We start from the raw sequence: 24,367 nt of genomic DNA, 5'->3' as shown, positions 1-24,367 counted from the left end.
AAAACACAGGACCCTTTTTGAAACCACACTGCAGCCACCCTGGACATGTGTGAAGTGGCACCTTTGGGAGCATATACAGTGCCTTGCGAAAGTATTCTGCACCCTTGAACTTTTCGACTTTTTGCCACATTTCAGGCTTCAAACATAAAGATATAAAACTGTAATTTTTTGTGAAGAATCAGCAACAAGTGGGACACAATCATGAAGTGGAATGAAATTTATTGGATATTTCAAACTTTAACAAATAAAAAACTGAAGAATTGGGGGTGCAAAATTATTCCGCCCCCTTAAGTTAATACTTTGTAGCGCCACCTTTTGCTGTGATTACAGCTGTAAGTCGCTTGGGGTATGTCTCTATCAGTTTTGCACATCGAGAGACTGAAATTTTTGCCCATTTCTCCTTGCAAAACAGCTCGAGCTCAGTGAGGTTGGATGGAGAGCGTTTGTGAACAGCAGTTTTCAGTTCTTTCCATAGATTCTCGATTGGATTCAGGTCTGGACTTTGACTTGGCCATTCTAACACCTGGATATGTTTATTTGTGAACCATTCCATTGTAGATTTTGCTTTATGTTTTGGATCATTGTCTTGTTGGAAGACAAATCTCCGTCCCAGTCTCAGGTCTTTTGCAGACTCCATCAGGTTTTCTTCCAGAATGGTCCTGTATTTGGCTCCATCCATCTTCCCATCAATTTTAACCATCTTCCCTGTCCCTGCTGAAGAAAAGCAGGCCCAAACCATGATGTTGCCACCACCATGTTTGACAGTGGGGGATGGTGTGTTCAGGGTGATGAGCTGTGTTGCTTTTACGCCAAAAATAACGTTTTACATTGTTGCCAAAAAGTTCGATTTCAGTTTCATCTGACCAGAGCACCTTCTTCCACATGTTTGGTGTGTTTTCCAGTTGGCTTGTGGCAAACTTTAAACGACACTTTTTATGGATATCTTTAAGAAATGACTTTCTTCTTTCCACTCTTCCATAAAGGCTGGATTTGTGCAGTATACGACTGATTGTTGTCCTATGGACAGAGTCTCCCACCTCAGCTGTAGATCTCTGCAGTTCATCCAGAGTGATCATGGGCCTCTTGGCTGCATCTCTGATCAGTCTTCTCCTTGTATGAGCTGAAAGTTTAGAGGGACGCCCAGGTCTTCGTAGATTTGCAGTGGTCTGATACACCCATTTCAAAATCGCTTGAACAGTGCTCCTTGGGATGTTTAAAGCTTGGGAAATCTTTTTGTATCCAAATCCGGCTTTAAACTTCTCCACAACAGTATCTAGGACCTGCCTGGTGTGTTCCTTGTTCTTCATGATGCTCTCTGCGCTTTAAACGGACCTCTGAGACTATCACAGTGCAGGTGCATTTATACGGAGACTTGATTACACACAGGTGGATTCTATTTATAGATTGCAATATTAAAACAGCGCTACCAGGTAGATAAAATATAAATATAAAGTGCACTATAATCCTCTAATATGTTGATATAAAAGTGCATCAATGCTGAAAAAATTATATGCTCATAAATTCATACAGATATATACTAATAATGTGCCACATATATGGTTAAAGTCCAAATATATATATACAATAAATATAAGGTGACAAAATGTGCAAAAAAAATGTATTTTTATATAAGGTGCAGTCCAAAAAAGTGAATAGTCCACTTAAAATTAAGTGCTGATAGTCGTGCTCCACACAAAAAAGTGCCCAGTGCTTGCAACAAGTCCTCTTGGGGATCCACTCACCAGATTTTGGAAAATCGAGAGCCTTAAGTATGACAAGCAGACACCTCCAGATCAACCTCCAGCCTCAGAAATACGGTGCTATAAAGCCTTGGTGTCCCCCAGAATGACAATGACAATGGGAATAAGCCTCCAAGGAATGTCTCCAAGATACCTTTCCACACAGGGCCTCAGGCAAAAAAGAGGAAGGAGCCGAGAATAGTGAAGCCCGTATGGTAATTTTTTTAAAAAAGCATAAAATGTTACTCACAAACAAACGAGTTTTCTAAGCATTGTAGAAATCAGTTGTCACGGTCATCCGATACACTTCCGGGTACGCTGCCGGCGTGCGTTCCACGGTGGTTTGGGGAAGTGACCTGGTGTGACGAATAGCTAACAGGAGATTCTATTTATCATTAGTCATTTAGGTCAACATTGGATCATTCAGAGATCCTCACTGAACTTCTGGAGAGAGTTTGCTGCACTAAAAGTAAAGAGGCTTAATAATTTTGCACGCTCAATTTTTCAGTTTATTTGTTAACAAAGTTTGAAATATCCAATAAATTTCGTTCCACTTCATGATTGTGTCCCACTTGTTGTTGATTCTTCACAAAAAATTAGTTTTATATCTTTGTTTGAAGCCTGAAATGTGGCAAAAGGTCGCAAAGTTCAAGGGGGCCGAATACTTTCGCAAGGCACTGTATGTGAACACAGCCTTAACCTGTATAAATGGCGCATTGGATTGCCTGCCCAAAGTTACATTTTTGGTGAACCTTTAATGCTGGAGGAAGTGTTCTACTGCACTCTATTTTACTGCCCAGTAATCCCAATCCCAGTTACCACTGGTTGCCTCTTCCCATCCTGCAAAGGCTTGGATCCTAGTAGTGGAAAAGCATCTTATGTTGCCATTGCATGCACAGCAAACATTAAGAGACTTTTTAAGGTGGTAATAAACAGGCAAGTATCTCATGAAAATTTCCACAATCCTTACTTAATAGTGAATGCAAGAAACATTCCCGGTGCATCTGCAGGGAGATTTTCAAACAACTTGTAAGGATGTCTTTTAAGATGAGCACCAGCAACTGCCATATATGCTTATTATTGCCCTCATTACATAAGACACATCTTGATTTAGAACTAGTGATTCTTGAAATTGGGACCAGTGCTTCCTTGTAATCTGTTTGAATGGACTTAAATATCAAGTTATTTAAAACAATTGGAGCTTCTCATTTATGCATGGGCTTTTTAGTGGTTTGTTATAAAGGTCAGCTTGTGTTTTAGGTTTAGTCACCCTGTAAGTATATATTATTCTCTCCACAGCAAGAGAATACACAACTGATATTCATTTTTTATAGATCATATATGTGCAGTCTGTTCCTAATATTGTTACAGATTTGTAATGTTTCTATTGTAATAGATGCTCTAAAATTAGTACACTGTTTCTATTTCGGTTAGTTTTTCCGCTTATAGTGCAAAGAACAGTAGTGCTACTCAACAACCAGTCAGAGGTCAGTTTTCAGCTTCTTTGTGGGATACGAAATAGAAGCTCATCTCTTATAGTTGTCGGGGTGACTGGACAGCAGCATTGTTTAAATGAGCACCAACATGTTTTCCTAATCCTACATTACAATACAGAATGAGTATTTAGGTACATTTGATTATATTGCTGCCTTCAGAAGACTTCAGCTCAGAAAACCCCTCCCACCCCCTAGGGTGTCCTAGGGGAACAGATGCCTTCTCTCCTCTCGGAGAAGAAAACCATTTTTCTCCAGTCTGATCTGGATCAGAGTTTGGCCTCCAGTACCAGCAAGGGTCAAATTTCAGTTTTAATTTTTTTTATTTAGAAACTATTTGCCTCTCCATCTATCGTAAAGTACAGGGTCTTCCTGTACATTCCCCTGTGACTTGCTCAGGGCTCTTCAAAGGCCACCCTATGAACCTGTTAGCGATTGTCCTTGGTCTATCTTTACTCTCAAGGTTGCCTTTCACAGCACTATCACTTCTTCTTATAGATGAGTTTCTAAATTGGCGGCCTCATCCTGTAAAGAACCCTTTTTTGTGCTCCATGGTTGTTTTGAGGGCCATGGCCTCTTTTCTTCGTAATACGGTTTTGCCTTAACCAGGACAGTGATCTACCATCTTTCTGTCCTGCTCAAAAACATCCATAGAGATTTCCCTCTATTGTCTTATGCGGTACTATTTGCGTTGATATCCTAGCTACAGCCCACTTATGACAGTTCTACTCTTGTTTTGTCCATCCCGAAGGTCCCTGTAGGGTGCAACCTGCTTCTTTTCTTTTTCCAGTATCATCAGGGGAATTTTACAACTCCTCATTCAAGCTTATGACCTCAAGGCACTAGATCAGTTAGTGCTTCATGAACTTTTCAGCATTAGGCATCTTTTTCTCGGATTTGCAAGGCTGCCAGCTGGTTTTCTGTCCACACGTTAAAGCAAAAGTTCACCACTTTTAGTAACATGGTACATGTTAGACAAATACCCCCCCCCCCCCCTGCTGTCCCTGTTTTCACAGTGAGAGGGAGATCTTCTTCCCCCGCTTTCTGTTGCAATATAAAACGCCTGTTGGCTTTTAGTTCCTAATGAACTACCAGAGTGATGGTGATCGCTCTAGGTAGTTCATAGAGCTTTCCTGTCAGAGTGCAACTGCGTTCCCATATCTGAGGTATGGGCAGACAGTTACACAAGACAGTCTGCGGGACTGTGGCATTACTCCTATGGTTTGCTGAAAAAAAAAAATGCATATTTTTTTTACCTGCGTTTTACCGGGTGGATATTTAATCCATCAGTCATAAGGTTTTTAAAGTAGCTCCCCTGTTAGTCTGTGGTTTTTTGTGGGCCTGTCGGCTTTTGTTGCTCTGTTATCCATCCCTTAGTTGAACTGCTTTTGGGTGTCAAAGTGTACCTCAATACTCCTCCTGTGTCCCATAATGTATGGTTGAGGAAATAGGGGTTTTGACTTGCCACAAAATCCTTTTCTTGGACCCAAGTCCCTTCCCTCTGTTTTTATGATTAACTACTACTATTGCTTTCTAACAAAGCTGAGGCATGCTTGGAGCGAGAGAGGTTATACTGAGCTGTTTTTACAGCTTTGTTTAACCAGTGCTCGATCCCCTGAAGACAGCAGCATAACCCAACGTACCTGAATACTCCTGCTGTCCCATAATGTACTCCAAAAAAGTTTTTTACGGAAAGTCTAAAATCCTATTATACTATAATCTGTTTCCAGTTCCTCTTGGCAACTAATTGGCTCTTTTCTTTCCTGTTACTAGGGCAGGTTAGAACATGTAAGTAATGATTGGTTACTAAGAGAAAAGACTGATGTTATTCAGACACTTTATACTAGAGGTCTTGAATGTCTAAACATTCTGTACTCTAAGTACTCAGTTTATTAAATGGACCGCGCTAATCGACTGCTTGCATTAATCTTCCAGCATTGACGACAATATAATGAGACCCTTATTCTTCTATACGAGCTCATCATGGAACCTAAACAAGTACTGTTCTTTATAGCATCTCTTTACTTTGCACATGATTATCTTCAAATTTACTGTAAATTCAAGTTGAAAGAAATCTGTTAATGTCTTTTCATCCTTTCACAAAAGCTTGTCATATGCATGTGATGAGAGGTAAATGGGGGGATAATAAGAAACATAAAAAACAAAGTATTGGAATTCTAAAGACTTAAATGTGTAGTTTTGTTCTGTAGCCCATTAAAGGGGGAGAGTTATTAAAAAAGCGTATGATATTCAATTCTTCCCTTTTTGACATATACCACTGTGCTTCTGCTGGTTGTTAGTGGCAGGTGGTCTGAACGGAACTATAGTTTCATTCCTTTCCCTCGAAAGGTTGCAATAGTATAGTTTAGTTTTTTTTTTTATTAGTAATGTTGATATAATAAGCATCACTATTTTTCCACAGCCTACAAATAGATGTTCGATGTTGGTGGGTAGATTTGGACATGTGGGATTCATGGTGATCTCCTGGCAATCAGATGGTCAGTGGAAATGCGATTTTGTGCATTGTACTGCCTTTCAATTAGTTTGAAAGCAGCAGTCCTGCCAACTTTTTGCGTTAAACTACCACAGCTTTGCCAACTCAAACCTATAGGATGCCAACACAGTCACAAGATGTAAACCTAGCACCAAGCCTATCTAAACCTTAAGGTGGAACTTCAGCTAAAACATTTTCTTTTGTTTTGCTTTGAGTGGGGAGGCATTACAATTTAAGTCTGATTTTTAATTTCTTTCATTGTCTCCATTGAGTAGGTATCCTCCCATCCTGTGTGGTCATCAGAGAGGAGTTCTCCCCAACAAGGGTACAGACCACAATTAAAATTTGATAGAGATTGCTACCCTTCCCCTCTGTATTTCTGGCTATTTTGAATGGAGGTTCATATTAACATTAATCTGCTGAGGGAGATGTCCTTGTCCTATACTTGTCTGTCCTATGTGTTTTGTGTTGGGGTCAAATAATTATTGAATACCATATGCAAATCTTTGCATCTAGATTGTGGAAAAACAAGATCCATGGAAACTATATAGTGTAGATATAAAGATTTATGTGGTATATAGATAATTTTGATTTGTTTTGTGTTTTAATGCTTATCAGATGTGGACTGAGGAGGTGACGAGGGTGAGTACGTGGCATAGAGGTGACCACATATGAGAACTGTTTTACATCATACTAACTTTATACACATTACTTGTTTAAAGGGATTTCTCTATCGTTCATCAACAGATACAGCTCCATATCTTCTTAGACGATTGGGTTACGCTCCTCCAATCAGGAAAAAGCATTAGGCAGAAAAAAGCTTTACCACGCCTATGGGGGCTGACCCTGCAGGCATAACCCCACACACTCTGCTACAGCAGTCACTTTGTTTCTGCCTAGTTTAGGAATAGGACCTAGCTCCCTGCTGGGACTTCGGTCTTAGCTATAATAGGGAAACTTGTTTTGTGATTTTTATTTTCACTAGTTAGAGTTCCTGGAGAACTACAAGTAACAGACGGCTGTGGTTTCGGATTGGATATTCTAGATCCCTATCTTCTCCCAGCCTGGCCAGCGAGCGTGAGCAGGTTATAGTCAAGAACTAGGCCTCGCCACGACAGAGCCCAGATGGATGGGGACAAGCCTGCGAATGGACAAATCTCACTGGGATGCGATCGACCTGGAACGCCCTGAGTCACAGCGTACCCCCTGACAAGCAGCCCCCCCCCCACCCCGCTACCTCCGTGGGATCTAAATCTGGTATTCTCTGTTCTTCAAAAGCCTCCTTTTGAGAACATTAGGAAAATTTAATTTCATTATCTCAGAAGTTTGCCTTTTTTGGTGGCTATCACTTCTGCCCGCGGCTATCACTTCTGCCCGCGGAGTGTCTGAATTGGCGGCATTTTCCTGCTGTTCGCCATATCTGGTGGTCCACAGAGATAAAGTGGTTCTCCGACCAAATACAATCTTTTCTCCCAAAAGTGGTTTCTGATTTTTATTTGAATGAAAACATTGTGCTGCCTTCACTCTGTCGCAAGCATTCTTTGAATGTGGTTCGAGCGATCAGAGTTTACCTGGTGGTTACTGAGTCTTTTAGAAAGTTTAGAAAGTCCGATGCTCTTTTTGTCCTTACTGAGGGTCCTCATAAGGGATTGGCTGTGTCTGCGGTGACCATTTTTCAGGTGGATCAGGCAGACCGTTGTTCACGCTTATTCACTGAAGGGTCAGGTTCCTCCTTTCCCAGTGACTGCAAACAAAGTCAAAGTTGATGTGTTGGCATCTTCGGATGCTTCTTTTGGCCGCAAGGTTTTGCAGGCTGCTGTTTAAAGAGAATCTTTTTTGTTCTTTTTGAGGGTGTATGATTTTTTACTACGTGAGCTCCAGTTGTTCCTGGTTGAGCTCCATATTACCTGGTTGGCTATGTTTAGCCTTTGGGGAGTTACATTCTTCTTTGCGTTGTCTTCCCACCCCTCATATTAATACTGCTTTGGGACATCCCAATGGTCTAAGAAGATATGGAGCTGCATCTATCGATCGATAGAGAAAACTGGATTTTTGTACTTATCGTAAAATCCTTTTCTCTGAAGTTCATCGACGGACGCAGCACCTGCACCTCTGCTTGAGTGAATGGGGTTGTTGTGTCTTCTAAACACTGCTTGCAATGAAACTGGCTGCTGTAGCAGAATGTGTGGGGTTATTCCTGCAGGGACAGCCCACATAGGCATGGTAAAGCTTTTTCCTGCCTAGTGCCTATTCCTCATTGGGGGAGCATAACCCAATGGTCTAAGCTGATATGTAGCTGCGTCTGTCGATTTAACTTCAGAGAAAATAATTTTACGGTAAGTACAAAAATCCATTTTTTTTCTTTTTTAAAAAAGTAGAATTCTTTATTTGGGGGGGGACGTGTTGGTTGGTTCATTTGCATCTATAAGGTTTTGTGTGGTGTGTTTTTTGTTTTTTTTTCAGATGCAAGCACTTAATCGTTATGCTAAGATTTCTGGAGCATGCACTATTATCCCACATCATTTTTGTATTTTCTTATAAATACCACATATAGCTAGACAATGGAACACAACAGAGGGTTTCTCCTGAAAAAAAAAATTGCTTGATTTATCCACCAGATATGAAAGCACAAATCTGCATGATTACAGAATGATGGCATGACAGCACTAGCCTTAGTTTGTCTAGTTACATGGGTGTGTGTGTGACAGTAAAGGATCACACCCATATTACTAGACATCGTCACATTGTTTTATGACTGTTCACCTCTGATTATATATTTTTTACATACATTTTTGTTTTGTAAGGTATTGAGTAGCAATGCACACTATGAAGTTACAATTATTGGATATTTAATTATTGTTTCCTGAATGATGTGAGTAGAAGTTGGCTGTTTGCCTTATAATGTATCACCCTGGCAGGGGATTTCTTTTTCTTTGTAGAGTATTTGAGAATTTAGGGCCCATTCCCACTAGGATGCATGTTCCTGTGTGATTTACATGCTGTTGTGTGCAGCTCGATTGAAATCGCACTACACCAAAAGTAGTGCACGCACTTCTTTTGAAAACACACTGAAAATGGATTGCATGATGCATTTATATCATGTGATCCGTTGTGGGCAAATGCACTGCGTTTGTGACCTGCATTTGGGATGTTGTTGAAGCGGAGTTTCGGCCTCAAAAATTTTTTTACGATAAAAATACCCCCGGGACACTCAGGGCTAGTGCATTTCAGCAATGATAGCATCTGAACTGTCCCTGGGTTCACTTACCTTTTAGAAGAAATACTTACCTTGAAAATGTCTTGTCCAGCGCTGCCATCTCAGGTGTGTGCAGCTGAAGCCGCCAGAGTGTCCTCTTCGGTGACGTCTGAGTCCCAGAATGCCCGGCACCGGCCCTGCTCGTCACTTCTGGTGCAGGCGCGTCATCCCTGCACAGCTTCCTGGCCCGGAAGCTGTTTTAGCAGGGAATGACGTGCCTGCACCGGAAGTGACGAGCAGGGCCGGTGCAGGCGTATTGACTCCTGGGAGCGATGACGTTCGGCTCCCAGGAGTCAGTGTAAGCAGGAAGTCACGGCGTGGCCGCAGAAGAGGGAGGAAGTGGAAGGAAGGTAAGTATATTTTCTTCAAAAGCAAGGTAAATAAAGCAAAAAAAAAAATTTGTGATTATCCAATTCTTTTTCAGGTTACTTTGGAGCAAGCGGATGTCAAATTTTCGTTTTGAGGCTGGAACTCCACTTTAACTTCACGCTGAAACCGGCTGCAGATCGCAAGGGTTGTTCGATTTGAATGCCGTGTGGAAAACTGGAATGCAGGTTTCCTGCATGCCATTTTTTAATTTGAAAGGTCCCTAGGGTTACAAATTGCAATTATTGTAGCATAAGTGTAAAATATACATAAAAATGTAGTGTTTTTCGAGAAGTGACCCAGGATTTGTTTTGCAGGTATACATTTCAAGTAGTTAGACTCTATACAGAGTCCACTGTCACATTATGTGACAGAAGAATTATTACCAGAGAACCTGTAATAAACTATTTTGAGCTAATCCCCACCCACCCAGAGTTGAACTTTGCCCTTACCACTTTTTTTTTTTCAAATATACAAAGGGGGGCATGCAAACTGTATCAAGATGATAATGGTATTGAAGGCATAGGGATGGTAGCATGGAATGCTGTCTGAAATACACAATACCACGATACACATGAAAAGTTACAATCTGTCAGTGGTTAATACAAAACATAGTTTTGACTACTGATATCTGTACTACTAAAACTGGTCACCTGTTTGATAACTGACAATACCCCTAACGACTGCCAAAACGTAAAGTATGGGGAACGAGGGATGGCAGGACAAAGCAAAGAAAAAGGGGGGGGGGGTGGGGTTATCCACACCCCTAAGGGACTTCAAAGGGTACCTCCACTTTTGTGAGGAAAAAAATAGCAAAGAAAAAATAATATAGCTTATACAATTGCGACACACATCATATTGTAATTGAATGTTATTAAAAATTACCATTTTCAATCTGCAGCTGTTGTCATTTTCTAAAATTGAAATGCAATAGGGCTACATAGAGCTGTTCTTTACACAGAATAGTGTACTGACCACACCCCAGAAACATTATTTCCTGTTTGTGTGATTGGCTCAACAATTTTCCCAGAAGTCTGCCTAAGATACAAGTCAGATTTCTGGCATCCCCTGCAACAAAAATGTCCCAATAGGAGCATGTCTAAGGGGATGCAGGCCCAGCAGATTTCCTCATTAGAGCCCTGCAGCTGCCACAGCTTACAGATGATTATAAAAACACTCCCATTTTACCCGCTAAGCACAGAGGAACAAACCATAACCAATCTGCAGCAAAGTTTGTTAAAATCCTTGTAATGTACATAGATTACTTAGAGGGGAATGTTTTTTTTTACCAACAAAAGTGGAGTTACGCTTTAAGTAGAAAGAGCTTGGCTACAATAAGATGAAGCCATAAAGACAATCTAATGGAACTGCCCTTAGCATTTGACATAACATTGTGAGAGCTTATACTAGGCACTGATGGTTTATGGAAGGGGTCATTAGAAATGGTGGGGTTTTAGCGAAGGTCAGTCAGCCAGTTGTGTTTGCCAGTCAGATCCAGACTTCTAAGCATACCATGGGAACTTTAAACCTGTTTTTGGGTCCATCCAACATGACTCGCTTTGGAGGTAACCTCATATACTGTAGGTAGAGAGTCTCAGCAGTGTGGTTCTACTGTGTGGCTATCCATTTAACATAAAGTTGAGTGAGACTCATTTTGGAAGACTGAATTATATAATTATCAAAGCTATTAAGACCATGTTCTTAATTTGTTCTCATTTAAAAGCCTAATGTATTTATTTTGTCAGGGGACCACAGATTAAAGATATCAATATTTGGTTATATCCCAAAACTGCAACAAATAGTGTGGTCAGGACATGGGCTTTACAGAACCACTCTAAATTTATACATGCTGTTTTGTATTAACCAGCTATGCATTCACCTGCAATGGCAAGGATTTGCAGAAACTGCAATTCAAACTGTATAACCCAAAGAGCCAAGTAGCTACAGTATTTACAGTATCTCACAAAAGTGACTACACCCCTCACATTTTTGTATATTGTTTTATTATATCTTTACATGTGACAACACTGAAGAAATGACACTTGCTACAATGTAAAGTAGTGAGTGTACAGCTTGTATAACAATGTAAATTTGCTGTCCCCTCAAAATAACTCAACACACAGCCATTAATGTCTAAACCGTTGGCAACAAAAGTGAGCACACCCCTAAGTGGAAATGTCCAAATTGAGCCCAATATAGCCACTTTCCCTCCCCGGTGTCATGTGACTGGTTAGTGATGGAAGGTCTCAGGTGTGAATGGGGAGCAGGTGTGTTAAATTTGGTGTTATCGCTCTCACTCATACTGGTCACTGGAAGTTCAACATGGCAAAGAACTCTCTGAGGATCTGAAAAAAAGAATTGTTGCTCTACGTAAAGATGGCCTAGGCTATAAGAAGATTGTGTAGGCAATCTTCTCCCTAAAGTAGTGAGTGTACAACTTGTATAACATTGAAAATTTGCTGCCCCCTCAAAATAACTCTACGCACAGCCATTAATGTCTAAACCGCTGGTAACAAATGTGAGAATACCCTTAAGTTAAAATGTCCAAATTGGGCCCAAAGTGTAAATATTTTGTGTGGCCACCATTATTTTCCAGCACTGCCTTAACCCCCTTGGGCATTGAGTTCACCAGAGCTTCACAGGTTGCCACTGGAGTCCTCTTCCACTCCTCTGTTGACATCACAGAGCTGGTGGATGTTAGAGAATACCAAAGTTCCAGTGCTGACACTGCAGTAATTACACTACCAAAGTTTCAACTGACCAATGGTGTTGCTGCTTGAAAAATACTGATGCCAGTATAATGGTTTGCAAAGGGAAAAGGGAGCAGCGCTATCCAAGGTTAGTATAATGAAGGTTAGAACAGCCCATGATGAAAAGTCATATTTATTAAAACCATATGTGTGGATTGATAAAAATCAATAAACAACATTCCAAACCGGTATCCTGTCCAGGTTGAAGCCGCTGGTGGCGGGCGGTGAACGACCTGCAGAGCCACTTGGGGGGGGGGGGCGTCCAGTACCACGATGGATTAAGGAAAGCCCTGGCTGGATGGCAGCGCCTGGTGGCCTGAGAAGGACCCGACCAGCCGGTGTACAACATGTACGCCCTTGTTTTCTTTCGCTCCGGTAAGAGGCTAATCTAGCTTAGGTGGTGGGTGTTCACTGCACAGGAGTTGCTGTATTTGTCACCTGGAATTCTTCAAGAAGTACCACTAATTTATGGACTTTTCTTTGCACTTTGAATAAGTGTATTCAATTGTATACATCACAGAATTGTTTGTACAATTTTTTTTTTTTTTTTGTCACTATTCAAAGGAACTGTTTGTGCACACACTCCTTTATGTGATATGATTTAGTTGTCAATTATATTTGATTTTATTCAATTTATCTGATGAGAGGTACTGTTCTTCGTGTGAAGACATCAGTTTCATCAGATAACCCATTATATATCCTACACTGGTATTATTTTTGTGAAGATTGAATAACTCACCAGTAGAACACGAGATATTTTGGTTTATTCACATAAGTTTAGCGCACCTGCTTTTTTATATATACTACTTTGGTTCAACTTTGACGTGTTTTGAGGTCCATAGACATAAGCGTTGCTTCAAGTACAGTCAAAATCGCAGTAAAATCGCGCAACTTTTAGACTGCACAAGTGTGAAAGTGGCCTTAAGAGAAATATCAGATGTGGCACAAGTCATTTTTTAAAAGGCTTATAGGGAGAAAAATTATGTAAACTTCATTTTGTAAAGGCGGTGTAAAAACTGTGATCTGTAGCAGGCATGTGCAAGATTTCCAGTTTGGGACCGTCCCCTGAAGCATGTTCTTAGTCTCCAACAAATTCTATAGCATGTTTGGTCATGCATGGTCTCTGACTATTGTAGCTTATCAACCATCTCTGACCATCTGCTGTATCATGTCTGCAGTCTGACCATTTCTTCTTAGTGTGCCTGTACTCTGACCATCTCCTGTTGCATGTCTGCAGTCTTTGACAGCTTTCTGTAGAATTTCTTTCACTGACTTTTATGTGCAGCCCTTTTTGTGATTTCAGGGACAGTACTTGAGGCCCTCTATATCAACGACTCCGACCACTGATGAATCAGACGCACACATGATTGTGATTTGTGTTTTCAGTAATTGTAAAAAAAAAAAAAAAAATAGCTGCAGATTTTGTACTACTTTGTTAGTTCTTCCTGTAACAGAAATCCTGCTAAAATGGTCTAGAAACACTACCATTGTTTCTTGGATGGATGTCTATATATTTATTGATGAATGGACACAAGAGTTAGGAGTAATTCCCTTCTTTAGAGGCAAAACCTTTTTTTAGACTCTCAATATATGCTTCATCGAAAAATATACTGCTGTAAGATTAGCTGTAAAACAAAAACAGAATAAGAGTAACGCTGAAGTTGCTGCCAAAAAGAATCTGGCATCATCTTCATTATATATATATATATATATATATATATATATATATATATATATATATACATATATATATATATATATATATGAAAATTTAGCAAAAATTCTAAATGGCTAATATGGGTAACAAGTCCTTCTTTTGTTTTTTTCTTAATTGTTTGCTGAACAGCTTTTTAGCTTAAGCATAGACAGGTTTTTTACCGTCACTTCCCTGTGTTATGAAATTTTTTAGGGGATAGGATGAATTGCGTAATCACAAGTGAACATTTTTTATTGCTTAATGGTCGGCAGTAGCCGTTATTGAAGTTACTTGGAAGCTGGAACCTAATGTGAATTTTATGTGGTTAGTATATTGGCTAAACTAAGTAAGTCACTTGAAATAAAACCTCTGTTTAGCTTTTCAGGGAATGAAGACAACTTAGCAGCTCTTGTGTTTACTGTTCTAGGTAAAAACTGCATGTGCAAGCTGCATTTGAGCCAGTGAACTGTGGCTGGTGAAAGCAGCACATGGGTCATTGCCTTCTGTGCAGACTAACAAGCGGAGCGCATCCAGTAATAGAATACTGTGCACTATTGATTACTCAAACTGACTGTCTTTGGAAATGTACATAGGGAAGGCCATTCATCATTGCTATTCTCTCTTCGCAGGCTGAACAGGAACTCCGGATAACGCAAAGTGAATTTGACCGCCAAGCTGAGATTACTAGATTACTGCTAGAAGGCATAAGCAGTACACATGTAAGTTATAGACATGGACAATGGTAACCGGTTCACATGATCTAACCTGCTGGCTGATATAGGTTTGCATTTAATTGTAGCTGTAATTTAGAGGAAATTAATCTGCTGACTCAAATATTTACGAATTACTGAATTTTTGCAGTCATAACTATTCGTGACCAAATACTTTTACAGTATATGTAAACCCTTACCTTGTATAACAATTATTCCGTTTTAAAATAGAAATAAAAGGCAAAACATTTATGTATAGGTTAAAATACCTGTACAAATACCTTTTTTTCCCTTTATGTAGAAAGTGATCACATATTGATTGCATTAGGACCTCAGAGAGATGGGGGAGGAGAAGTGGCACACTGATCCTCCCAGTGAAAGGCTGTGCTTGGGGTGGGGGGGGGGGGCTGGGAGATAGGGAGGTATCAGGACAAGTCTGATCATTGGAGACGACCAGGCTGCGTTCTCAGCATAGCTGGAGAATTGACCACGCCGTGCTTCCATGCCTAATGTGGTCAGTTGATGGGAAAGCAGAGGGAATGGCCTGAACACCAGGGATTTCACTTAAAGGAAGCAATCAAAGAGGTCAGGATGCTTTATCATACAAGTAAATACATCAGCAAATTACATACAAAAAAATCCTGGCGCTGTAGGGCAGGTATCCAAAGCTCAAAGATGAAATGGGGTGGACGAATAGTAACCAAAAATCACCGTCAGCCAAAAGTCATGTCAGGGTTGCAGCCTACCCAAAGCCCAGATCCTGACTGAGAAACAAATAGTGCAACAAGTAGATGGGTATAATGGCGCTCCCAGAAACAATGACAATGTGCTCTGCTGAGTCTCTTGTCTTAAATCAAATTGGCAAGTTTATTAAAAGGTTAAAATGCTGATAAAATCATACAAGTACATTGTACAGCAGGCACATATCAAGAATATAAAATGTTGAGTTTGCATATTCTTTAAAGCTTGTCTACAGCTTTTAGTGAGTTTTTAATAGTTTGTGTGAACCTCAAGCTGAGCTAAATGAACTATTACCTTCACTAAGCGATGCAGCAGCTGAGAGCGCTGTATATACTGTATGTAGCCATAGCTACCTGCAGTATACAGTGCTGTGTACTGGCAGTGGGATGGGAACTTTCCATCCCACACCTAGAACAAAAATTAAGTCGGGCTGAGCTGTAGACTTAAGCCCCGTACACACGTACCGATTGTTGGCCGAACGATCGGCCGTCTTTTGTCCGGTGCTGTTTTGTTGGTTGAAAAGTGCTCAAGACTGCACACGAATTTTGTCGGCCAACAACAACCAACTGCAGAAGTGATGTCATGTTCTGGTCAACTTTTCGTGTGTTTTTTCTTCACTGAGCATGCCCAGTCTTGATCATCACATTTTTGTCGGCCGAAATCTGTACTGACTGACGAACAATCGGCCGTTCTTTGTTGGCCAACAAAAATTTTAAAGCCTGCACACCAGATTTTGTTCGGCCGAAAAGTCGCAGTTGGTTGTCGGAAGCATCATACTAACAAGCTGACAATCGGCCGATCGGACGTTGGCCGAATATTTACGGCTGACAATCAGTACGTGTGTACGGGCCTTTAGTATTCTTTGAAATATTACAAAGCTTACCTTGGCTGAGGCGGAGATCGCAAAGTCATCCACCCACATCTCCACTTCTGCCAATCAGGTGGAAGTTTTGTATTCACTCTAAAGGCCCGTACACACGATAAAAAAATCGGAAGTAAAATTTCCTCCGAAGAACGATCTGCCAATTTTCAGTTTTGGACAACTAAAACTGGATGTGCAGGCTATAACGATTTTTATCGTACGTGAACACAATGTCCAATTTTCATTTAATTAGTACAGTTTTTGTTAGAAAGAAATCGTAAGAGCAAGACTATGCATGCTCGGGAACGAAGGAATACATATAAAACAGTTCAACACATGACATCACTTGTGAAGTTGAATTTTGTCATACGAGAATTTTTGTATGTTGAGTAACCTCTTTACTTTTGGATATGAGGCTAGCATGCAAGAAAAAATAGACGGACATTTGTTCGATAATCTGATTGTGTGTACAAGGATTTAGAATACAAAGCTTCCTGTGAAAGGCTAAGCACAGCTAAGCCCGACTCAGTTTCATTTCAGGTGTGGAATGGGAAGTTCCCATCCCACTGCTGGAACACAGCGTTGTGTACTGTATGTAGCTAAGGCTACATACAGTTTATACAGAACTCCCAGCTGTTGCATCTTTTAGTGAAGGTAATAGTTCATTTGGCCTAGCTTGTGGTTCAAAAAAACTATTTAAACTTCACTAAAAGCTGTAGATCACAAAGGCAAGCAGTCACTTCCAGCACTGAGTTCCAATGTGGTGGAAAGCAGCAAGAACAATGGCAATTCAGAAACTGGGCATATGCGGCCCTCAGAGGGGGTAATTCGAAATGATACTGCAGAAAGTGATTTCCGAGAGAGGCTGTGCCTAATACAAAACCCATTTCTATGCCCCAGTTCAATTTTGCACACAAGCTATTGGTGAATTATAGAGGCTTCTTACTCATTACGTTATACTCAGAACCCCTATTCTAAGCAGCACTCTGAACAAAGCTTCATGTATACTTTTCTTTCTTCCAACACATACCTGTACATCTTGATTTCTCACAACTCAATCTGCCTTCAAGTCTGCAAGCAGCTGCAGATGAATTTCTGATTGCCTCTAATGTAAATTTACTACTATGTGAATACAGTATTGGTCACCACTGGGATGGGTTTTTTGGAGGGTACAGATATGCATCTGTATTCTGTGCCTCCCAAGTTTGTATCTCTGACATCTGCTGTGCATTTTAATATATTCCGGAAATTGGTGAATGGGGTTTCTACTGAAGATTCCAAGACCTTTTTTTTTTTTTTTTTTATAGCCTCCAAGACCCCCCTTTGGTTTATTTGTTGTAACTTAAACGGTTTGATGGTTATCAGCATACACTCATTTATAATTTGTTTGGTTTCCAAACTGTAAAAAAATAAAATAAAAACATTTGAAGTTTTTCGAAAAATGGTTTGGTGTGTATAATATAAGCTCTGTCCGAGTGCTATTCACACTATTCTTTTTAACTTTTGTTACTCCGGATGTTTGATGGTATTGGAAGTACACTCAAGCATATGGAGTTGGTTTAATTGGAGGCAAGTACACAAAAACGAGTGGCATCTATTCCTGGCTGGTACACTCTTATTTTTAATGGATACAGGGTATAACCAGGTTCATATAAAAAGATAAAGCCGCATCCTTACTTGTAATGGGAACAGAGTGTCCAGCTGTAACTCTCAAGTTATACTTATTTGCAGTGGATGACCTTGACAAGTGTTCACCATCTTACTTCTGTGTCATCTGGGTGTCCTTAGGTGAAGACGTGATTGATGCATGTGAAGTGGATGAGAGTTGCAATACAATTTTTGTTCGCCCTAGTTTATGATGTCCGTTTCTTCTGGTTTAAAATAAAAGGACTTGTCAGTGTATTGGTTAGAGTGGGTAAGGGTTGACTTTTTATTATTTGAGAAACCATTCACTGGACTTTCACTTCCTGTCCTTATGACAGGAAATTGAGTATATTTTGCTGAGAAATGGTTCTCTGAAGTCTGTTGGTGAAACAAACCATTCAGAAAGTGATCTCCTGGGTTCTCTGCAATTCACAACAGGAGACTGTGATGACAATAAGGTCAGCTGGAGGAACCAGTGAGAACCGTGGAGGACGATTCTAGGACAATATCCCCCCCTGGACAACCTCCCCCTAGACAATACCCCCCCTCTAACCCTATGTCCAGGGGGATATTGCCCGGGGGATGTTGTCCCCGGGGGATTATGTCCCGGGGGATGTTGTCCTGATACCGTAGAGCAGTGGTCCTCAACTCCGGTCCTCAGGGCCCACTAACAGGCCAGATTTTAAGTATTACCTTGGGGAGATGCAGACTAGAGTACTGCAATCACTGAGCAGCAAATTATATCACCTGGGATGTATTTCAGTTATCTTGCAAATCTGGCCTGTTAGTGGGCCCTGTAGGCCAGGGTTGAGGACCACTGCCGTAGAGGACCTAGGAGATTGACATTCTCAGAAGTCCTCATTTCACAGTGGATTTTAGGAAGCCCAATCCCCAGCAACATCATGGAGTTCAGCAGCTCTTTCAGCAGGAAAGGTTACGTATTGTTTTGAACTTTCAGAAAAGTGCTTCCTTGAAACTTCTTACTGTGTGACAGGTTGACTTTAAAGATACTAGAGGGTGAAAAGTTACCTTTACAATCTTGCTGTAAAACTAAAGTTATGTGATGTTACACTGTTAATCTTTCCATGGCTTGTTGGCCTCTTTGGCTAAGCTAGGAGATTTTCTGAAATGCAGCCAGGCGTCCTCAGTAGGGAGAAGAGAAATCCAGCAGAACATGTTCTTTCAAGGTGTAGTCATTCGTATATGCGTAATGGAGCACTAGGTAATAATTTCATTTGAATTTCATTTATTCTGAAGGCACATCATCTGCGCTGTATGAATGACTTTGTGGAAGCTCAGATGACCTATTTTGCACAGTGTTATCAGTATATGCTGGACCTTCAGAAGCAGCTTGGCAGGTATGAAATGGCATTTGTTTTTTGTTTTTGTTTTTGTTTTTTTACTTCAGAAAGGGGGCAGATTAGATACTCCGAATGTGTGTAAATTCATGTAAATGGAGTTACATTTAAATGCAGGATAAATTCTGGGAAATGTAAAGTTTATCTAGGTTTCTTTCTCTCCTGCATTTAAATGAAACAAATGCAGGAGGCTCGTGTGAATGAAGGCTAACTGAGTGCAAGTGCACCTGGGAGAATCAATGCAGTCTTTAAATGCAAAGTGTGGCCACACCAAATATTGATTTGGATTCGGTTTATCTTCTGTGTATGCACTTTGTAGCTTTTTAGTTGACAAATTAATAATTTAATGATTTCTGAAAGTATTCTTAATTTTCAGCATATTTTCACAAGTGCCTAAAACATTTGCACAGTACTAAGTGTAGCCCAGCAGCAAGAAAGTGGCCAATTTTCCTAAAGACATTAAGGCACCCTGCCCCAGGGAATCCTCTCAAGAGCCTTCAGTCCGTAGCCCATCACTTGCATGAATCCTCCCCTAGGCAACACCTACATGTGATGCTGAGTTTCAGTGATTGAAACTTTTTAAATCTGATGACTGAAAGGGACAATCAGGTTTGAGAGGAAAGATCTACATGATGCTGGATGTTTTCTAGTCAGGAATGGGGGGGGGGGGTGTGCATGCATGCATGCATAGACACACGCAGCGTGGCAAAGCCACGCTCTCTGCTCCCTCCTCACAGAATCTGGACACCAGCAGTAGCCTATGGCAATGGTGGAGCGGTGCTGCAAACAGACAGCGCTGGATCCTGAGAGGAGCCAGTTAAGTGTTTGAGAATTGGGGTGGGAGGGGAGTTAGTTGTGCATTTTGTTTTTTTTACCTTATTGCAGGGAATGCATTAAAGGGGTTGTAAAGTCAGGTTTTTTATCTTAATGCGTTCTAGAAGATAAAAAGCCTTCTGTGTTCAGCAGCCCCCCCCCCCCCCCTAATGCCTACCTGAGGTCCCTCTAGCTCCAGCGATGTTGTAGAAATGTCTCGGCTTTAAAAAAAATCAGGTAGACTTTACAACTACTTTAGGGCAGTGGTTCTCAATTCCGGTCCTCGGGACCCACTAACAGGCCAGATTTTAAGTATTACCTTGGGGGATGCAGACTAGAATACTGCAATCACTGAGCAGCAAATGAGATCACCTGTGATGTAATTTAGTTATCTTGCAAACCTGGCCTGTTGGTGGGTCCCGAGGACCGGAATTGAGAACCACTGCTTTAGGGCACAAGCACTGTGCTTTACTATTCTGTAGGAAGCACACATTATCGCCACTCTTCCTATACTATTTCTCTTTCCTCCTCTACCACATTGAAGAGATATCTGGGAAAAGTTTTGCTTTAAATGATTGTTGGTCATATAATTGTTGGTGCAGTTTTGTATCTAGTGTCTAGTGTCTAGATCCAGACCTGACATAGAGTGGGTACGGAAAGTATTCAGACCCCCTTAAATTTTTCACTCTTTGTTATATTGCAGCCATTTGCTAAAATCATTTAAGTTCATTCTTCTTCCTCATGAATGTACACATAGCACCCCATACTGACAGAAAAACACAGAATTGTTGACATTGTTGCAGATTTATTAAAAAAGAAAAACTGAAATATCACATGGTCCTAAGTATTCAGACCCTTTGCTGTGACACTCATATATTTAACTCAGGTGCTTTCCATTTCTTCTGATCATCCTTGAGATGGTTCTACACCTTCATTTGAGTCCAGCTGTGTTTGATTATACTTATTGGACTTGATTAGGAAAGCCACACACCTATCTATATAAGACCTTCCAGATCACAATGCATGTCAGAGCAAATGAGAATCATGAGGTCAAAGGAACTGCCTGAAGAGCTCAGAGACCGAATTGTGGCAAGGCACAGATCTGGCCAAGGTTACAAAAAGATTTCTGCTGCACTTAAGGTTCCTAAGAGCACAGTGGCCTCCATAATTCTCAAATGGAAGACGTTTGGGACGACCAGAACCCTTCCTAGAGCTGGCCGTCCGGCCAAACTGAGCTATCGGGGGAGAAGAGCCTTGGTGAGAGAGGTAAAGAAGAACCCAAAGATCACTGTGGCTGAGCTCCAGAGATGCAGTCAGGAGATGGGAGAAAGTTGTAGAAAGTCAACCATCACTGCAGCCCTCCACAAGTCGGGGCTTTATGGCAGAGTGGCCCGACGGAAGCCTCTCCTCAGTGTAAGACACATGAAAGCCCGCATGGAGTTTGCTAAAAAAACACCTGAAGGACTCCAAGATGGTGGGAAATAAGATTCTCTGGTCTGATGAGACCAAAATAGAACTTTTTGGCCTTAATTCTAAGCGGTATGTGTGGAGAAAACCAGGCACTGCTCATCACCTGTCCAATACAGTCCCAACAGTGAAGCATGGTGGTGGCAGCATCATGCTGTGGGGGTGTTTTTCAGCTGCAGGGACAGGACGACTGGTTGCAATCAAGGGAAAGATGAATGCGGCCAAGTACAGGGATATCCTGGTCAAAAACCTTCTCCAGAGTGCTCTGGAGCTCAGACTGGCCGAAGGTTTTACCTTCCAACAAGACAATGACCCTAAGCACACCGCTAAAATAACGAAGGAGTGGCTTCACAACAACTCCATGACTGTTCTTGAATGGCCCAGCCAGAGCCCTGACTTAAACCCAATTGAGCATCTCTGGAGAGACCTAGAAATGGCTGTCCACCAACGTTTACCATCCAACCTGACAGAACTGGAGAGGATCTGCAAGGAGGAATGGCAGAGGATCCCCAAATCCAGGTGTGAAAGACTTGTTGCATCTTTCCCAAAAAGACTCCTGGCTGTATTAGATCAAAAGGGGGCTTCTAATAAATCCTGAGCAAAGGGTCTGAATACTTAGGACCATGTGATATTTCAGTTTTTCTTTTTTAATAAATCTGCAACAATGTCAACAATTCTGTGTTTTTCTGTCCAGTATGGGGTGCTATGTGTACATTCATGAGGAAGAAGAATGAACTTAAATGATTTTAGCAAATGGCTGCAATATAACAGAGTGAAAAATTTAAGGGGGTCTGAATACTTTCCGTACCCACTGTATATTTCATATCAACTTAATTCAATAAAACATTACAGAAAGCAGTAACTGTAGTTTCCCTTAAAAATGTTAACGCTAAGTGTAATTTCCATCCCTTTGTGCAGTACTGGGAATAATTATTCGAATACTTACATATTTAAAATGCTGCTAAGCTGAACAGCTTTGAAACTTTTCAATAGCTTCTTTTTGTTTTTTATATTTTTCTTTTAGCTTTCCATCAACTTTTGTATCCAACAATAATCAGTCGTCCTTAACGCCTATGCAAAGTGTTCCTCTGCCGTCAATCTCTGCCTCCGCTCCATTACCCGCTGCAAGCAATTCTGTTGTCACATCAGGCTTCAGTGAGCTGAAAGCAACAAGTGGCAGCAGAAAGGCCAGAGTTCTGTATGACTATGATGCTGCAAACAGCAGTGAACTATCACTTCTTGCAGATGAGGTAATTGTTTTGGGTTCAGCTAGTACCGTACTAATTATTTTAAAAACTGTTCGTAACATCTGAAAGGTAGGTGCTAAATTTAAAACATTGTGATTAAATAATAAGGGGAGCTGTGTACCTAAAGCTTATGTTCAGTGCTGTCGGCTGTGTGAGTATCTTGTTCATTAGACTGCAGTCACATATGGCAAGAAAAAGTTGTGAACCCACTGGAATTGGTTTTCTGCAGTAATTTGCTATAAAATGTACTCTGAGCCTTATACACTGCTCAAAAAAAATTTAAAGGAACGCTTTTTAATCAGAGTATAGCATCAAGTCAATTAAACTCCTGGGATATTGATCTGGTCAGTTAAGTAGCAGAAGTGTTTGTTAATCGGTTTCAGCTGCCTTTTGTGTTAATTAAATAAACTGGTGCACTAGATTGGCAACAATTAGATGACCTCCAAAACAGGAATGGTTATACAGGTGGAGGCCACTGACATTTTTTCCTCTACTTACCTTTTCGGACTGTTCTTCACTAGTTTTACATAGTTACATAGTCGGGTTGAAAAAAGACACAAGACCATCTGGTTCAACCAACAAAAAAAAAAACAATATTGAAAACCCAACCATACAATCCTTTACCCGCAGTTGATCCAGAGGAAGGCGAAAAAACCCCAGCAAAGCATGATCCAATTTGCTACAGCAGGTGACAATAAATTCCTTGCTGATCCCCCGAGAGACAGTAGGATATTCCCTGGATCAACTGGCATTTGGCTAGGGTCAGTGTCACTACTGGTAAAATGAGGCAATACCTATAGAGGTTGCACAAGCCGTCCGACTCCTCCAGAATGGCACATCAATACGTGCCATTCCCAGAAGGTTTGTGTCTCCCAGCACAGTCTCAAGAGCATGGAGAAGATTCTAGGAGACAGGCAGTTATTCTAGAAGAGCTGGACAGGGCCGTAGAAGGTCCTTAACCCATCAGACCGACCCATCTACTTCTTTGTGCAAGGAGGAACAGGATGAGCACTGCCAGAGGCCTAGAAAATGACCGCCAGCAGGCCACTGGTGTGAATGTCTGACCAAACAATCAGAAACTGACTTCATGAGGGTGGCCTGAGGGCCCAGTGTCCTCTAGTGGGCCCTGTGCTCTCTGCCCGGCACTGTGGAGCTCCATTGGCATTTGCCATTGAACACCAGAATTGGCAGGTCCGCCACTGGCACCCTGTGCTTGTCACAGAGGAGGGCAGGTTTACCCTGAGCACATGTGACAGATGTGAAAGGATCTGGAGACGCCATGGAGAACGTTATGCTGCCTGTAACATCGTTCAGCATGTCCAGTTTGGTGGTGGGTCAGATGGTCTGGGGAGGCATATCAATGGAGGGTCGCACAGACCTCTACAGGCTGGACAATGGCAACCTGACTGCCATTAGATATCGGAATGAAATCTTTGGACCCATTGTCAGACCCTACGCTGGTGTAGTGGGTCCTGGGTTCCTCCTGGTGCACGACAATGCCCAGCCTCATGTGGCTAGAGTACGCAGCCAGTTCCTGGAGGATGAAGGAATTGATACAATTCCCCCACGCTCACCTGACCTAAATCCAATAGAATACCTCTGGGACATTGTTTCGGTCCATCCGACGACGCCAGGTTGCACCTCGGTCTGTTCAGGATGCCCTGGTCCAGATCTGGGAGGAAATACTCCAGCACACCATCAGTCGTCTAATTAGGAGCATGCCCCGACGTG

General features: G+C 41.3%; 1 protein-coding gene across 3 annotated transcripts in view; it reads left to right on the top strand.

The window, feature by feature from the left end:
* SH3GLB1 (SH3 domain containing GRB2 like, endophilin B1) overlaps positions 1–24,367 on the top strand; it is a 112,607-nt gene that overhangs the window by 85,072 nt on the left and 3,168 nt on the right. For 2 of the 3 annotated variants that reach the window (XM_082265725.1, XM_082265724.1), the window contains exons 7-10: positions 6,345–6,368; positions 14,424–14,513; positions 19,009–19,109; positions 22,414–22,639. In XM_082265725.1, the coding sequence (XP_082121851.1) occupies positions 6,345–6,368; positions 14,424–14,513; positions 19,009–19,109; positions 22,414–22,639 (441 nt within the window). The remainder of the gene's footprint in view (positions 1–6,344; positions 6,369–14,423; positions 14,514–19,008; positions 19,110–22,413; positions 22,640–24,367) is intronic. The other variant, XM_082265726.1, reaches the window with a different exon arrangement.

The sequence above is a fragment of the Pelophylax lessonae genome (assembly GCF_965119305.1).
Source record: "Pelophylax lessonae genome assembly, chromosome: 8".
Taxonomy (NCBI): domain Eukaryota; kingdom Metazoa; phylum Chordata; class Amphibia; order Anura; family Ranidae; genus Pelophylax; species Pelophylax lessonae.
The sequence above is the reverse complement of the archived record's forward strand: the minus strand, read 5'-3'. Positions and strand labels throughout refer to the sequence as shown.